General features: G+C 40.0%; 1 protein-coding gene across 1 annotated transcript; it reads right to left on the reverse strand.

Annotated features, from left to right (window-relative positions):
- Positions 1 to 1428: 1428 nt before the first annotated feature.
- gramd1c (GRAM domain containing 1c) lies at positions 1429 to 16494 on the reverse strand. The gene is made up of 17 exons (XM_072657668.1): positions 16371 to 16494; positions 15291 to 15395; positions 15100 to 15200; positions 14913 to 15008; positions 14747 to 14827; positions 11628 to 11752; positions 9714 to 9867; positions 9355 to 9514; positions 8756 to 8899; positions 7782 to 7900; positions 7524 to 7666; positions 6671 to 6774; positions 4741 to 4908; positions 4453 to 4519; positions 3698 to 3817; positions 3222 to 3327; positions 1429 to 2883 (listed from the first exon to the last, which is right to left on the reverse strand). Exons 1-17 carry the CDS (start codon positions 16492 to 16494, stop codon positions 2815 to 2817), a joined length of 1986 nt encoding a protein of 661 aa, XP_072513769.1. The 3' UTR covers positions 1429 to 2814.
- Positions 16495 to 19071: the final 2577 nt, after the last annotated feature.

Below are 19071 nucleotides of genomic sequence, written 5' to 3' on the forward strand. Positions count from 1 at the left end.
ACATGCACACATGCTCGTGTAGGAGAGAGTGGGCAATGTGTTACATGTAGTTTTTTATGTAGTTGGTTAAGCTGATCATTTGGTGACCTGCTTCTTTTCACATAGTAACGCCATCTGTGAATTCTTCAGCAATCAGACAGATGTTCAGATCTCCAGATTGATCCTGATGTTTTTTTTATCCCATAAAGGAACCATATTGTTCGATGTATTTGATTACTGAGCTGTGTGTAAAACTCACTGACTATATCCTACAGTTGTCTCAGTCTCCCTCTTAGTCACTCCCTGGGAGAGCTAGCCAGGCTGAAGTTCAGCTGACACACAGTAGAGTTAGTTTACCTCACTGTTACAACTAGACCTCCAATGTAAACAAGGAGAGTAGTCTAGATCTCCCCCTCTAAATCACAAAGGTTTTTTATTGGGCTAAATTTTATTTACAGATTCATAAAACATCTTAGACATCTGTCATGTATATAAAATGTAAAGTTTTATGGTGCTGATATGTCATATTTGACAGCCTCTTTTCCTCTGATCGTATTTATTTAAGAGGAGGTTTAGTCCCTAATCTGCATCTGGCATTAATATGGATATTAATGTATTTATCTTGGAATACAAGTCTAGTTCAAACAACATGATATTGTATTGAATTAATTGTGATTACATTAATTTACTAGATGTTTTAAGCAATCGTCACAGCTTTCTGTGGACTTAATTCTAAGGGGTAAATTGTAAGGTGTGTATTTAAGCTGTTTTAGCTATTGGCTACAAAAACCAACGAGTAGGCTCTGATCAGACTGCCAGCACAAATCTGATTTTTGGCATATCTAGCTAGCCATCATTAGCTAACAGCAAAAAGCCACATGAAATATGATTTTTGCTAATCGGATCCACAACCACATTTGGAGGTGGTTTGAAATGAAATTGAAACTTGATCGGATTTCAATGTGTCGTTTTGCATCACAAACCAGAAGAACGTCAAATACTGAGTGAGGGAAGCCAAGAAGAGCACCACAAGGAGTTACTGACACCTACGTCATTAATACAGAATCCGGTCCGATCACTTTTAGCTACAGAACAGTGCAGGCAGGCATCTCATCAGATCTGATTTGCCTGCACTCTGAACAGAAACACCACCACTACAAGATTTCCTTCCTACTTCATAGGCTTGCTTTGCTGTTCCAGTAACTCGTGTTGAGCAACAAGGAAGATCTGTCCTCATCTGCTTTAGTGTGTAGATGGCAACCCATGAACAATGCCCCATTTCACAGCCGTCACATCTACAGCAGGCCAATACATCTGCTAATGAATAGACACCCGTTTATTTTGTAGTACTAACACACAAAACACAAAATGGTTCCACAAAATTGAGAAATGCCCATAAATGGGACTTTTATTCAATATATAAATATACATTCAATTTCCAAACAATAGTTCTATGAAGGAAAACAATAGCATAAGAAAAGACAATTTCCTGAGAAGGTTATGAAAAGCAGTGGTCAGCCTTTGAGACCTTCAAATTAAAAAGACATAGTAGCGCTCAATCATACATACGCCATTACCCCGGTATGATCGAGCTGTAGTCTGTGTAAGCTGTAGTGTAAACATTTATATATGTATAAAATTAAAGTACAATTTTGCAGGCCACCCTGATAATATATTATTCAATAAACTTTACTGTACATGTGGAAAGGCCTTCCTGAGGAACATAAAATATTCCAAAAGCTTAAAAACGTTACACTCAAGGTGCCTTCACATACACTAAAAATGACAAGGTACTGACTTCACGGACATGGATTAAGCCTAGTCTTTGACGGTCATTGAGCACTGAGCTTAGTCCCATAAAAAAGGTGCCCCCCTCTATGCATAATTAAATAGTTAAGATGTAAACAAAAGTTAATTACAGTGCTTTGCTGTGAAATTCTCCATTTTACAGAAACCTACCAAGCCATAATTTTTACAATGCTTAGCCATAATGGACATTACATGCAAAACTTCCTGTTCCACCACTGCAAAGATGATTCCATAAGATTCTCTGCTATAAACAATCTCTCATCAGCCTACACTCAATGACCGTTTACATCTCAACAACTGAATTATATTGAAATGTTGAAAAATCTGTGAAAATCTCCTTTAAATCTGTTTGGGCTGAGTCTAGGGAACGGCCCAAAGCCGGTCGGAATGTGCATTCAGTCAGTAGCAGCCCTGCTCTAGACAATGGTTCAAAGGTGCAAATCATTAACAAATGTCTGGGAGCTTCAGAAGTTACTTTTTGGCCATTGTCAAATTTACAGACATGGTAGGGGCACGTCTTCAAGCACATTGTCCCACCCTGATTAGCAGGAAGTATAACAGAGTGTGTCTACAAAAAAACAACCATCGCTTCTTACATTCACACACAAACTTGGCATGAGGCCTTGGAGAGATTTTGTGGTGTCGAACAAGTTAAATGCTAGTAGTGCAAGTCAGGCCAAATAATAATAATAAAAAAAATTATCAAGTTAAACTGGATGGTGCATTTACACTAAATCAAAAAGGAAGAAGGCAACACCATTGAATTTAAGCATGCCCTTCATAAACGAGCCTCACAGGGGCAATGGGCCTACCCTGCTCTCCATGCCCACCGCCAATCCTTACACACTCACACAATGCTTAAAAACATTACAGGAACCTGTTACCACAACACAGAAGGTCTGTGGCGGTAACACCCAGAGGCAAAAGAGAAATCTCTGGAGTAACCGTCTCTAGGACAACGCTCCTCGACATGTGCCTATGGGCCGGATCCCCCTGTACTCCAGTGGTCACCAAGCACTGTGGCTTTCATAACTGGTTAGAGGTCTTGTTGTGGCTCTGGAAGTTCTGCTGGAGCACCACCAGAGAGCTGCGTAACTGTGGAGAGAAACAAGAGCCATCACGACCAGCACAAACAAACAACCTGGCCACCAGAGATCTTACAGGAAATAAGAGACATGAGGGGAGAGACATTTTACACATGCGCATGGAGCAGACGAATTCAGAGGGTACAGCGGGTACAGCAGCAACAGCTACAACAACTTAACACAATCAGCCCTGGTGGGCACACAGATTAACATCAGCATATTATGCAGATGGTCTTAATATTTTGGCTCATCTGTGTATACTGTAAGCGTGTTTTGAAGGTCTGTTTGGAGTTACGGTGCGGTCAGAATGTCTTAAACATTAAATGTGTTTAAGCCACGCCAACACACCTGTTCCAGCAGATTGATGGAGTCCTGTAGCACCGCCCTCAGTAAGCGCGTCTCCTCTGGACTTCTGTGGAACACAGTCTGTCTTGGGCCCAGCTCAGGTGCCAAACTGTGGGAAAAGGATTAGGACTTATTCCTAAGATACGCAAATGGCATATGAAGAGGTATCCTTGCAGTGTACACACACACACACACACACACACACACACACACACACTTTTTTTTTTATGCTTATTATTTGTATTGGAAAAAAAAAAAAAAAAAAAACACATAACTAAACTTTGCCTTACAAACAGTCTAACCAAAAACACTTCAGGTGCCCAACTGATAGCTGGCATTTACAATCAGAACAGTTATTATGTAGATGTATACTGCAGCATCACATTTCTACATTTTTTTTTAGTTAATTAAAATCAAAATGTAAAACATAAATAAATAAATAAAAGATTATGCATTCAAAAATCATAAGATGTCCTTACTTGGCCTCGGCTTTCTCCCTCATGCGTTGTTTTGTGCTGAGGTACATACGGTGGGCAACATCCTCCATGGCCCACAGCTTAAAGAATAAGCCCAGGTTCAGTACAGTCAAAAGCAAAAGACTGGAAAACAGTAGAACAGAACAGCATCATGCACAAACTGCATCATGACTGTGAAACATATGCTAATGTACATCTGTTCAATCAAGACAGGTACTGTTAACTGGGTAAAAAAAACAAACATTTTTTACATATAAAAAAAAGGAAAAAAACTGACAAAAACAAGATCTACAAATAATAACTCAACAGTACACTTTACTTGTAATGAATAATGGAAGTTAATCAAATTCCCAAAATGGTTATTTCCATATGGAATGTTTCTGTTGGTCCATTCATCATACAACTTTAACAATGCAACAGTGAACATTATTTTTTATATGTTTCAATAATTATACATGATTGAAGTTCTCTACTCACAAAACAGAATTATGTTTTTTTTTTGCAGATAAAAGATCTAGCACTGTCTAGTCAACTTTTTTGACAAGGAGTATAGGATCTGACACGTCTCTCATCCTCCTTAAAATGTCTCCAGATACACCAATGCAATGTAGAACATGCTAAGCCTTACTTTAGTCAACTAAAAGACAAAACAATGCCATGTAGCTGAATAATATCAATATCAAAATATTTTTTTTAAATCTCCTCTTAAGATTTTATGTAACCACATAAGGTTGATTGTGTTTGCACCACTGGCTTACATTAAGCTCATGGCAGCTATAATGGAGGTGATGTTCCACTTTTGTGTGCTCTTCATGTCCATGGCACCTGAAATGTAAAACCAGTCACTATTAGTTCACGAAGTACATGCATTCAGTCAGAAAGCATTGACTGAACTGAATGAGGTTTGCTTAGTGTATATTACAGGACATAACTTCACATACTCATAACTAATCATCACATGCACGCACATACACCTGAACACTATGAGAAAGCTGCCCGTTATTTTGGTGTTCCAAGTACAGGCGAGAGTGCAATAGAGCTCATACCCATGTTGCCATCTCTGTGCTGTTCCGCGTCTGCCCCGTACTGCTTGCCAGGCCGCATGTGCTCCTGCAGGGTGCGACTGTAAGTCCTCCGCCTCCTACGCAGACCACCCTTTCCACCATCACCCGAACCTTGGGTCAACTCTGCCTCCTCCTCCAGAAGCTCCACCTCTGAATCACAAACACAGATAGGGAGGTCAATACAATGATCTGTATTATATTGGAACAAAGAATTTTAATCGCTGTATTGTGGTTAGCATCTTAGCTAGTGTGTCAGCTCAGAGCTAACTTCTTAGCTCACGGTAACCGACACCAGCCTAAATGGATTGGTCAAAACTCTGTATTCTTCAGGCAGAAACATTATACGTAAAAAAAAATAAATAAATAAAAATAAATAAATAAAAAAAAGAAGGTCAAACGCTGTAGTTTGTAATTAATAAATAACTATTTAAAAAAAGTTATGTTACAGCCATACAATCCATGCTGGAAGGCCAGACCACAAAATATTGGCACTGCATAGTGTGGTATATAAATAGTGTACGATTGCAAATATACACAGTATCAAGGTTCAAAATGTATTGTTCACATTTTAGATATGTGAACTAAGCTGCAAAAACATGTAAAATGAATTAACACTGTTCTTATAAAACTGATTTTCTTTGGCAGTGTGTGTAAATGACAAAAAGTGGATTGTGTGGATCTGTGCAAGTTTTAGCTTTGAGCCAAAGTGTACATATGGACAACTTCAATATAAAGGCAGTGATCTTAGTGGTATTTTGTAAACTCAGAATTAAGCATCTTCAGCAAAGGGACAGGATTGAGAATGACCCCCCCCTCCTCCGCCCCTCCCCCTCTTCTCATCCTCTCTCAACAGACAGGCACTTTGATCTGATCAAGTCTCTTAATTTCTCTCTTTTCCACTAACCCAAGCTTTGTCTGCAGCAGAAAAAGCTACTGGCCAGTCCTCGGACTCAGTAGATCAGGAAAACAATAAATTCAATCTGCACTCACAGTCATGCAGCTGTGTCCACACAGACTGAGAATGCATGCTTGCTCTAGAAATGGGACGATATGAAAATGAACAGTAACTTTTTGTTGGTTTCGTTAAAAATTCTAAAGCGCTCCAGCTGGTATAGCCTAAATCACCACCACTGCCCTGCATATGGCAAATTGTGGTTCCTAGTCTAGAAAGAACACAAGATACCAATTAAAATTAGAAACCCCTCTGTAACATTATACCCACTTATGTCTGTAACATGAACAGCTCTGGAATGTTACACCCACTTATGTCCGTAACACCTTGGTTACATTACACGCACCTCCTTCTGGATAAGAGTATCAGCCCAACAGTATTATAATAATGGAACATACTAACACACATCCAGTTCATTGTAGCACAAGTATTATGCTAATATACTGTACTTTTGTTTTGTATTAAACCTCATGGATCTATTTTATGTCTACAACTACTATTTAAATAAACATTAATTAATCACCAATACTACTACTGCTCAGATTAATATATGTAGTATGTATATGTACTGCCCAGGATCTAGCTATGGGTTATTTCCCTTCTTAAAAAGAAGAAACATGGTTATTGCATTAATTACAATTTCAAATACCATGTTTGTCATTGAGTATTATACTGCAGTATGCCATTAAACCATGTAACTAATTCCCATGCTGCTTAGTTAGATGGATTCAATTATATGTACAATTAAAGAAAAAAAAAATATATATATATATATCATGACATCTGCACTGAGGCTCAAGGCAGCTGGACGGTCTAGAGAGCAGGACAGGACTGTGGATCTGCAAAGCATGCACCAGCACAGACCATGCTGTAACAGGAAATACATCAGCAATAATGTATAATAAGACATCACACTGTGGGAAAACATAAGCAGGACGCACCTAAAAGCTAGATACTAACCAAGGTGTCTGAAATAGTCCTCTAGGCCACTCCATGAGTTCTTGGTTATGAAAGACTTAACAAAGCCCCAAGGTTGTTTCTTGTATTTCACGTCAGTGTAAATTCTACAAGGAAAAACAAAGCAAAGGAAATAAAAAAAAAAAAAAATACAGTCATTTCAACTGTGGCGTTTTTATAGGACCAGGCTAAAAATATTTCTTTTTACATTTCTCACTCTCAAACAGCACATCTGAAGTCTCCAATAACTGAATTTTCCTTGCTTTTCAAAGTAAAACAGAAGTCGTGTACAATTACTTTGTTTCACATTCATTTTTTTGTCAAGTCACAATAAACTGTGCATTTATGTTAATTCCTTTATTCAGCAATTTAGCCACACCCATGCACACAGACATTACAATTAGTGTTTCAGCCTGCACTGCTTTTTGAACGAGGCACAGTACAGAGCAGCCAATCAGAACCGGAACAGTAACTAAACAGCCTGCTGAGTCTAAGGGATAAAAAGAGATTGGAAAATGGAGACTGAAAAATAATAATAATAATTTGTACAAACAAATTGGAGGATATGGGCTCTTTAAGTAATACAAACATAAAACAAGGCACTTATGAATATCCTTATAACGTAACCTTAAATCAGATCAAACAAACGTTCTAAATTCTCATGATAATCAATGTTGAATTCTCAATCACAAGCAAATTATAAAGATTCTCTGGTCTAGGTACTAATGGCCTATTCTACCAACCACAAGTCTTGCATAACATGGAACAGTGCGTTCATATAGAACCTTAATGTTGGTCGATTTTATAATTCATAAGATATAGTCACGGCTGAGTGCAGAAATAATAACAGACTTACCGAAGCCTACACTTGCGCTTGGAGTTGCGGATAATGCAGTAGCGGTTTATAGTGTAGAAGTAGTCGTGGTACGGAACGTCGTGTGTGTAAACTTCAGTGTCCACTAAGTAGTAATGTCCCTCTCTAGACTCCTTATATAATGTCTGTAGAAAATCAACAGCGGGTGGTGTTAGTGAAATGGAAGACAGACACACAGATATACACAGGCCTCCTGAACACACAGGAAAGAAGTGAGAAAGAAATATCAAGTGGACCAACCTGATTTTCTGTGGCTGTGGAATATTTGCCCACTAGTGGGTTGGTGATGGTGATGGTGTAATTTAGACTCCGTTTCATAGAGCCAGAGGCATCCCTCTGCCAAGACGTAGAGTTTGTACCTGCCAATGAAGAAATATAATTACTAGTCAAAAGAAATGCATGATCGTGTGAATGTATAAGAATTAGAAAAAAAGATACAACCAAAAACAAAAACAAAAAATCCTTAAATGTAAAACATGGTTGGGGCTACCAAGCTATCTGAGCATTGACCCAATCATTGGGAGGTCACAGGTTCAATCCTTGGTTGATGCCAGACAGCATAACTGGTTTTGCTCTTTCTGGGTGGGTAGGATGGCCTACCAAATTAGCATTATTGGCAGTGTTCTCCTTCAAGCACTTTCAGCTGCCCCATGATGTTATATTAGCAGAAATTTAAAAAGTGATTGGTTGGCTTTGTGTGACTTGGAGGAAGCAAGTGGGTGGAAATTGGAAATGACTTGAAACTGGTAAAAATGAAATAGAAAAGAAAAAAAAAAAAAAAATCAAAGTACAAAATCCTTAGGTCTACTGGTCCACTGTGTCTTGGAAATGTACACTGCATTCACCTTTCCAAGAGAAATAGGCATATTTGCATTTTTATAAGTTTTATAAATAAGTGTTTATGAATAGTAATATCTAATAAAACAGTTCTGCAGTCAAGGCAAGTGTATGGGCCCATTTCAGCTTAAAAACAAGGATGCATACTGTAACTAACTGCAAGAACTAATTTGGTCTCCAAAACTTGAGCAACTTGAGTTAGTAATAAGAAATAAATACATTTTATTTGTGTGTGTGTGTGTGTGTGTATATAAATTTTTTTATTTTTAATACAAACATTATTTTTATATTCACATTATTTTTTTATAATGCAAACAGCGCATGAAGGACAAAAAAAGCTTCCAGCTTATGCAAAACAGATGAAAGCTAATATTTACCTGTGATCTTCCTGGCATTCATAAACCGCCGGGAAAAATATGAATCAGTGAAAAGCAGCTCAAACATTTTCTCAGCACTGATACGGAACACCCTGTTCACGTATAGCCTTCCTGGAGACGCCTGAGACACACACTCTCGCTCCACTGCACCGCAGAGAAACACAAAACAAAAACAAAACATATGTTAGCATAAAAAAACAAAAATACAACAACAAAAACAAACAATACTATAATGAAATACTACAAAAACACATAAACCCACACCTAATACCTACAGCCAACCCATCCCTCTCATCCATACTAACTAACCCACTAACCACCCACTGCACTGCAAGCTCTTCACTGGGGTAATCAGCTAGGTACTTTCCTTACTCCGTGCTTCTCTGCATTAATCCCACATCAACCACAAACGTTAATGTTGATGCTAGCAGAACACAGCAACCGCTGTGATTGGATGCTGGTTCAACAAGAATCCAAAAGCACAGTATAACACAGTATGATGGTCCATTGTCTAAACCGCCAGGTCAAGATTGTTCCTAACCGTTTTCTTAGAAAAGCTTTGGTGAATTAACATAGTGAGTGCGCAGTGAGTCCCTCACCTTCCTCCATGCTGTCAGACAGACTATTTTCCGAGAGTCGGTCTTCATTGGCATTTAGATCCAAGGAGTGAGAAGAGCGCTTCGACACTCGCTCATGGCTGAAGCGCTCTAGAGACAGGTCTGGACTGCGCTGGCGAGACGCCGTGCTCCGTGTGTCTTCCTGATAGCAGTTACAGTAAACACACAATCTAGAGATCTTTCCAACCCAGCAGCAAATTAAAGCCCTTTAACTATACTCCAGCACACAATGTACTTTTGACAGTCACAATGTACCAAATCAGTAAATAAAATATAAATAAACTTTGTAGAGTTTCATTTCCAATTCATGAACCTTCATAAGTGTTTGTTAGTACACATACCCCATTTGCAGAGAGAGTGCTCTGCAGTCCGACTGAAGACTGCGTGTCATCTCCCAGCGGTGTGGAGGCCTCATATGAAGTCTCGTTCTGAGGAAGACGTAAAGAGGAAGGCCTCTCCATCCTACTGGTGTGATCATCTGCTTTCATGTTTAGGCTAAAACAAAATATACAATCTTAAATACATACAAATTCAAAAAGTCTGATTTTGACATTAGTTCATCCAATGTGTTTATATGCTATAATGGGGGGGAAATAAATTACAGATTAAGTCAACAACCATATTTCCTTTTAAATACACAATGACAGGTTGCGGATTTACACTAAATCTGCAACCTGGCAATAAGCCCACTAAAAATCTCAAATCTAATATGACTATAGAAGTAATAATATCATTTGTTGTCTTTGTAGCGCCAGATTTCGTAAGCAGCTACAGAAAAACATTGAAAGCAGCATAACATTCACTGAATAATCAGACTATTGTTGAGCTAAAAATCGAACTGGATGTGAGCGGATATCATAGTATGTTGTTTACATGACTACTTGCTTAATTCTGTAATCGCTAAAATTGCAAAATGGTCATTACTAGCAGACATGGCAAAACACTGAAATACAGTCCCTGAAGTCAACTGGATGCTAATGCAAAAGGGAGATGGGTGATGCAAACCTGGAGAATTTGGTAAACCTGTGAGTCATGAACTGCTCTAGAAAAGTCATCTTCTCCTTTTTTCTTTCAGTGTTGTAACAGTTGTCCTTCAAAAACAGGACATACTGTTTATTTCCTTAATAAGTAAACTGACTGGCTAGAACAGAAGGTACAACAATCAAACTAATAAAAAATAAAATAATTAAAAACCCCACATAACACACATACACATTGACATACATTTTATTAACACATAGGAAACTGTCCTAGACAAGGATTAAGCCTAGTCTTAGACTACAGAGTGTTTTGAAAGGAGATTCTCCACTGAAAGGAAAAGATCACAGGACTAGGCTTTATACTTTTACTTTTATAATATACTATTATTTTATTATTATAAATTATTTTAAAGAAGTACATATTAAAGGCTTGCTAGTTTCTGGACCTGTTTCTCCTATTAAGATACACTATATAGACAAAAGTACTGGGCCTCATTCACTGCTGCTTCCTAAATCAAGAGTTTATCCTGCTTTTGTTGGAGTGGCTGTCTCTACTGTCCAGGGAAGGCTTACTAGATTTACTTCTTACTAGATTTTTTTTAGCACTGCTCCGAATCTGATGCATTCAGCAACAAGGGCGTTAATGGGGTCAGGATATTGGATGATCACCACCCCACCTCATCCCCCACTCCTTAACTCATCCCAAACTTTTTAGGATGGAGCACCATCATTCTAGAGAACACAGTTCAACTGGGCAACTTAAAAGTTGCTGAATGCATTCATTAAAATGGGTTTCCACAAACATTTGGAAATAGGGTGTCTTTTTAGAAGCCTTGAAAGGCTGTGTGTGGTTTGGTAGTGGTCAGTCAAGTCCAGTTTTCTAGCCTTGTTTGGCATTTTCTTAAAACACTAATCATTAAGTGATCTGCTTGATTACTAACATAATCAACATAGCTAGTCCAAATATAAAATCGCAGAGGGAATACAATTAAACTCAAAACTCCATTCAGGCCTTCTGGACCTTATTGATCAGTCAAGGCATTCATTTTTGGTAGCAAGTTTAAAAGTCAACACAGCTTTGGTTTTAATGTAAAGGACCTGTATTGCCCAATGACTAGTGTTTGCTCGTGTTGAGAGGGCAAAAAAAAAAAAAAAAGTCACAGGAGTTACGTTTACGCAAAGGCAAACATTTACGTCTCTTTCCCTGTTCAACTGTAAAACTTGACCGCTATGGCAAGGTCAATAGCCTCTGTGTGTGCATATGCGTCCTCTTACCTGGTCTGGGTATATGCACTTGTGTCTACTGTCATCTGCAAACTCTCCATCTCCTCATAGCTCAAGCCCAAGTCACTGCCATAATGCTGTTTGACCATCTGCCACAGCTCTTGCTTGGTCAACTGCTGTGGAAAGAATGGAAAAGCAAAGAAACTAAAAGACTGCACACAACACTACTTACACCCTCCCCTTATCTCTGGGAGACCTCTGCCTGCACTCGATAGCAGACCAGCCCAACACAGTGCACCTTTTATTCCTGCCACTGAATAACCTACTAGGTCAAACAACCCACTATCGGTCGGAAAACAGCCCTAACCTGCTTTGCAATTGCCAGCGGAGATGCAATCAGAGTAAAGCTGCTCAGAGTGAGCGTGCTACAAATATTTGCAGACACCTGCTTGTTTCTTCTAAAATCAAGGTAGTTTTAAGGTAGTTTGGAGTCTGGTTTTTTTTCTGCAGTCTCAACTCTTCTGGAAAGGCTGTGCACTAGACATCAGCACATTGATGTTCTGCATCCTGCCACAAGGACATGTTGGATGATCGGTTCTGGATCATAAATGCCACCCCAACTTATCCCAAAGGTACTGGATGGAGCTCCTGTACACTGTACACCTCTAACTGAGGCTTGCCACTGGGCATGGAGACCTGGGTTCATGGACAGGATCATGGACTGGATGACGACAGATCTTCACATATACAATCTAATCAGTTTTTTGTTTTCCCTCGTTCATACCATGATGAAGAGGGTTATAAAGGCAGGTGGAGCTGATCCTGGACGTTCCCCAGTGGACCATAAACGCCAACGTGCTTGGAAGTAAATGGCTCCACAACAAACGCGGTCTTTACAGCCTCTGCTTTATCAATGAACTCAACGGCTCAACGAGAACCACAAATACAAGACAAACGTGAACTTTAGTCTACAGAGCAGGACCAGGAGCGTTTGACACGAGCAAAAGTCAAAAATCGGTCTCAAAACCAGAGACTAAGGGGGATTTTCTACAAAATAAGACATAGCCGAGCCTACAATGGTAAACCTAGACCCCTACATCGAGTAGCCCTAAACATACACACGCCAAAAATCAACAGAGCATATGGCGCTCGCACAAACACACACCGACGACCGACAACCAAAGCCAACATATTAACCAAGAGACCAACACCAAGGAAAAAGCCCAATCCTGCATGTTTTAGGCTACACAGCATGACATATGGAGTCATTTTACCGTACTCACAACAAGGTGCGCTCTACCTGTCGAAGGCCTTCAGTGAACTGTAGTAACCTGTGAGCTGTCACTGAAGATAAAGCCCACAGCGACCAGGAAGTTGCTGTCTGGAGCAGTGTTATTATTTTTCCCACCCGTATTCCGGCTAGTAGTCGCATCACGACCGTAAAACATTATTATTATAATTACCTGTCCTTTATGTTCTTGTATTCTGCTGCACCGATAGTTACATTCTGTATGATCATAATATATTAATGCTTTAATAAAAAAAATAAGACTACTATTGTTGTGTTTCTTTGGTAAGGTAAACTATGCAGCTGTTCAGGTAGCACATAAGGTGTGTTCGTGTAGCGTTTATATTTTGTTCGTTTGTTATTCACATTTAAGTAACCTTAAATTTGTCCGCCGGTCAATTGACTTAATCTACGTTTTTAAAAAAAGATAAAATGACAAATTGATTTTAAACAGACAAGTTCAGATCGATATGAATTTTCATCGACATTTTATTTACCGCCCGTATTCAAGCAGGTCGACGCTGCTAAAGCCTCGCCCTCTGCGCTGGGATTGGCTAGTTGTTCAGACGTCACAAAGTGGCACGCCCTTAGTATGAACTATCAGCCAATCCTAGAGCAGAAAGGCGTAATAAGGGAAAACGTGCCTGAAAGTTGGACAGTCTCTCAGTTCTGTGATCGACTAGTGCTGTAATTGGAAAGACAACTTAAATGTCTTATTAAAATCAATTACTAAAATTAAAAAAAATCACAGGCAAAGAAAAAACTTTGTTTAAAAACATCTTCTAAATGCATCCAGCTACCACTATTCTCCATCCAGCTACAACTATGAAACTTAGGTGTGTTAGGCTCTAATCTTTTGCATTTGCTCTAAAATAAAACCAAAAGGTAGCAAACTGAGAGGTCTGAGCATCAGTACCGAAGTAAACAAAAAAATATGAGAAAAAATAAAAAAAATTCTTTCATCAGAGCTATATTTTATAGATTTTTTAAAATGAAAACTATAAGCTAAATAAGCCACATGGAGCCAAGTAGCTGCGACTTCCCATTGCTACCCATTCCCATTGGTTCATGAATGGGACTTTTTTTCTGACAGGACGCTCTGTTCTCATGCAAAGTAGAATGTCACTCCCAAAGTCACTGAACTTCACCTCCCTTTGCTGCTTTCTCAGTTTCACTCCGACCAGTTTTTTTAATCACAATAGCACTAAGGAGTTGTAGAGCTTGTGCAATGGATCATGACATTAACATACGTGTTTAGGCCACTCAGTACTGACTAGGTTCAGTTTACAGTGAACATACTAGGTCAGGGTGTAGTAAGTTGGCCAGGGTCTAACTCAGTTTGGGGATTTCCCTGCTCAAACACACAAACTAAACCTGCCAAACCTGCCACACTGCGCTGGACTCTACAGTACCTGTGGTCCATATATGATAAGCTAACTAAGCATAAAAAAGCTTGGTTTTCATTATTCAGTCTACAGCAGTTTAGACATCCACAGCAATCACACATCCACTACAAGTTATAAGCAGTGTTCTAGCCTGGATTCATTTTTAAAAGAGGCCCAGTGCCTTAACAAGGGGGGGGGGGGGGGGGGGGGGGGCATACATATATTAGTCTTAAAGGTACAGTAACAAAACATGTAATTGTGAAGGCATAAAGAGAGGTTGGAAAATGCCCATGTAAAATGTACTATGGATATTCTTGCTACATAAATGCACACAAATGAATATGTGCCCTTTGACCCATTAAAACATGTACACAGGCCTACACTACACCAGTAATTCACTCTTTTAATTACATTAGTGTCTTAATTAACATCAGTTTCATATGTGGTGATCTGTGCATACTCTATTGAGGTAGAAATAAAAGAGTGGAAATGCCTACCTTTTCCATCAGTAAATTCTGCCATAGACGAAAAATGGTCTGGTAACTTTTCTCTCTTGCAGAAAATGACGTGAAGAACAGCTAGGAGAATGAATGACCATGTTATGTCATCAAATGGTTTCACATTACACTAGATAGAGTGTAGTACATAATGCAGTGCTGCTACCTTTTCTGTGTTGGTGTAGACCTGAATGGCGTTTGGTATCAGTCGGGCAGTCTTCTCTCTTGACATGGATGCAATATCTCTCATATTGACCATAATCTACAGTAAAATAAAATCAGCATCAACCCTGCGACAACTCTACGGTCAGTTCAGTGTACTGTATATATTTATGCAGATCATGTCCTCTTACTTTCGTTCCCCAGAAGACATTACTATAGAAACAGAGCCAGTTCTCGGTGAGGTAGATGCGGCCTTGCAGTAGAATGTCCCTCTGTAGAGCACAGGTGTAATCTGGGGGAAGATGCAAGTCTCAGAGATGCAGACCATGAAGATATTCAGCACCTCTCTCTCTCTCCCTCTCTGTCTCTCTTTCTCACTTACCCACTATTAGCCTTTCCATCTCAGCCAGTTCTTTGAATGTCCTCTTGAACTCCTCGCTCCTCTGTTTGTAGCTGGTCAGTGACTGAGGTGACCCTATGAACTGTCCTGTGATGTCTGAGCTCTGCGGTGGAGCCTAATTTCAAACAATTACATTAAAGTAATACAATTGTAAAAAAAAAAAAAAAAAAGTCACGATCACTCTGGATTACTTGATTTACAAAACCATAGATTATTATTTACCTTGTAGACGATTATTTAGCTGTTTGCATGATAATAATGCATATTTTAAAACCTAGGGCTCTGTCTTAAAGTAAGAGGCAGAGACTGATAGATATACTCATTTAATTTCATCTAAAAAAAAAAACCTTAAAAAACTAAAACTCTGCTTGATTAACCATCCAAATAAGTCTTGAAATACTCTATTACTAATACCATTTCTGGCGGCAGCCCAACAAAGCGTCCTGTACTGATGATATAGAGAAAGAACTCCATCGCTAACAGTAGGAACTCAAAAGTTGGATGATTCCAAAAGAATCAATAAATGAGCAGTAAATTATGGCCTGCTTATGGCTTAGATGGACCCCTACTTTGAGAAGAAATTAGAATAGAATAGAAATTAAATGGAGCGATTCCTGTCTTTGTCCACAAGAGGGCGGTAAAACACGAGCGTCTTTTTCAATTGCAGAAGTTAAACGACCCACCCTGTGTTATTTTATTATATTATTATATAATTTTATTATATTATTATAACGATTCATTACATTAAATTACATATAACTAATGCCACTGGACCAGGAGTGCAGTTTTAACATTGTTTGTGATATTTAAAGGGGAATTCAGATTGGTTTGGGGTGAAATGAACCACGGAATCATGCCTACAACACTAATATACCCATTTTATTTGCTTCCCTAAATGACCATTGACCCTTTTAAATAAAAAAGCAATGAAAAAAGCAGGAAATCTTAAAAACGACAAAAAAAAAAAGGTTTCTCACGAGGGATGTCCGGTATGCACCCCTCCACCCTGCATGAGCATTAGGAGCACGCTTAACGCCCTCAAATGACGCGTTCACGTCCAACCACGCTGAACGGCAAAAATCAGGGAATTCACCTCTTGCTCCTCCGAGTTCAGTCTGGCCTCTCCCGCATGACTGCTCTCCTCAGACGCATCACTGCCCGTCACTGACTTCGTTACGTGGGTCATCCTGTCCTCCTGCCTGGACCAACGAGCCAAAACCACACCAGCCTCAAAAAAGACTGCCAGCAAAGAGAGGAGAGCAGAGAGGACGGGGTAGGTGTTGGTGCTCTACGAATTTGACAATCATGACAGTGCCTTGAGCTATGTGAAGCGTGGCTGTTCACAGCCAATGAAGGTAAACATGGACATTAAAACATGAAAAACTGGCTCATCCTGCCCTGTGGAGCTGAGCTGGGGTCATCACTTAGGGAAAGCCCAGTCATTCTGCTCTCAGAACAGCTCATTCACCTACTCTAGGCCTGTAGACACGTGGTGTTTTCTGTCTGTCTATCTATCCATCCACATTTTTCTGTATGCCTGTCTGTATATCAGCCATTCGATCTATCTGCCTGCCTGTCTGTCTATCCATCTGTCTGCATGTCAGTCACATTCTGTTGATATTCAGCTCTTATAATAATATAATTCTAATACTGTAAATATGGCAAATGGCAAATGGCAAAGTTGTGGTGCTCTTACCTGTGATTTCTCAAATCCAGACTAATTTCAGCACAGACGTGAGCACGTCATCAAGAAGAGCACAGAAGAGTGATCCAGATTACTGCTTTCAGTGTAATCCTCAAGTAAAAAGCGTCTGAGGAGAATCACCTGCAGTCTTGCTGCGCTGGAGAAGCATTCTCACCTGGCAACAGCCAAGCCCCTCACGAGAGAACATACCATTCACCACAGGAGAGAAAGCACGCCTCACACATACATGCTCCATGCATCATTTACACTTCACAAGTGGGTGGGATCCCACCTCACCTTTTTAACATATTGATAAAGGAATGGTTCACTACAGCTGCGAAATCCAAGCAGGATCAGCCAAGATCTAGTTTAGTTCTGCGCTTGAGCTACAAGGCGAACGGAACAAAAGTCTACGTCACTCCACATAATTTTTTTGGACGCAGAGGGGCTTGATAACATGCACAGATGGACTACGGCAGTGCAATATGGAAGATAAAGGGAGATATGACAACAGCAACAGTTCACTACTGTAGTATCAGGACAGTGGACTTGAGCAGCAGGATTCCAGCTTACAGGTGAAGTGAATGCAGCAGGACCAGTTCAGCAGCACTCACAGCATCACTAATGACTGATGAGTCACACTCCCAGAAAGAAAGCTGTCTTTATTGCTCTTGTTTCGTCAGATGTTAAAACAAGCAGCACAGATAAGAAGCTTAATGGTGGTCAATCATGAGCTTGTCCACAGAATAACATAAAGGACAATTCCACTGAGTTTTCCCATTTCACATTTTCTGCGTAATTCAGTGGTTGAGATGTAAATACAGTTGTTCGAAGAAAAACGATGGGTACTAGAGGTCATGATGTCTGCAGCACAAATATAGGCATTTTATTTTCCATCCAAAGCCACCTGTGAACCCACACTCATCCTTATAGTGTTCTATGTAATAGTGGAAAGTCCTGGCATGGACCCAACCTTTAAGCGCAGTCGTCATATTTGAGTACTTTGGGAAGGCCTTTCTACAAGCATACTGGAGAGCGGGTTAGAACCTTTTCAACTGGCACTTGCTTGGCTTGCCAGCACACCTCCCGGCTGCTGGGTGCCGGCTGGCACACCAACTAGCACATCTTTATACAACTGTCACACATCCTGGCTGCTGGGTACCGGTCGTCTTTTTTTTAACCAACATATGCTAAAGCAGCCAAAACTGTAGCTTGAGCATCTTAAAACAGCCGGAACACCAACTGGCATATTTTATAGCAGTTGGCACACCATCCGGCACACCATCCGGCACATCCTCGAAAAGCCTGCACACCTGCAGGCACATCCTAAAGCAGCCGGCACACCAACATGCATATCTCAGCATTGCAACCAGCATAATCTAGAGCAGCCGAAACTTCAACCGCCGCTTCCTGAAACAGCCATTACACCAACTAGCACATCTTACTGCTCAGCATTCTCTGCTCTCTATAAAATCCTCTCAGAACTAACTCTGTCTCTTTACCTTCTCCGAGTAAAGGTCACCCAGCCCGACCTGCTGGAAGATTGCCCACTGAGGTCCCCTCTTCCTGCGTCAGACCAGCTGCCACCTACCAGTCCGACCATCAGGCCCCCCACCCACCTCCACCCATACCAGACCAGCGGCACACCCTCCCACCACTGCTACCTGTTTATTGACCATGTTTAAACCTAAATGGACTCGTAACTATCTGGCACTATTAATATCACCACTATTAACTATCTGTTGTACCTGGTTTGGTCATTTTTATCAATAATTTATTAATAGTTTTGACCAGAGGAGGATGGGTCGGATCCCCTTTGTGAGTCTTGGTTCCTCCCAAGGTTTCTTCCTCCAGCTCTAAGGGGTTTTTTCCTTGCCACTTTTGCCATTGGCTTGCTCTCTGGGGGTGTTTGATTCTTCATACGTTATTTCTTTTTTGTCTCTGTCTTTTACTAATTACTAATTATGTTAAGCTGCTTTGTGACAACAACAGTTGTTATACAAAAGCTATACAAATAAATCTGACTTGACTCACATTCTAAAGCTGGAGGCACACTAACTGGCAAATCTTGAAGCAACT

This window comes from Salminus brasiliensis, chromosome 1, assembly GCF_030463535.1.
Source record: "Salminus brasiliensis chromosome 1, fSalBra1.hap2, whole genome shotgun sequence".
In the NCBI taxonomy this organism is placed as follows: domain Eukaryota; kingdom Metazoa; phylum Chordata; class Actinopteri; order Characiformes; family Bryconidae; genus Salminus; species Salminus brasiliensis.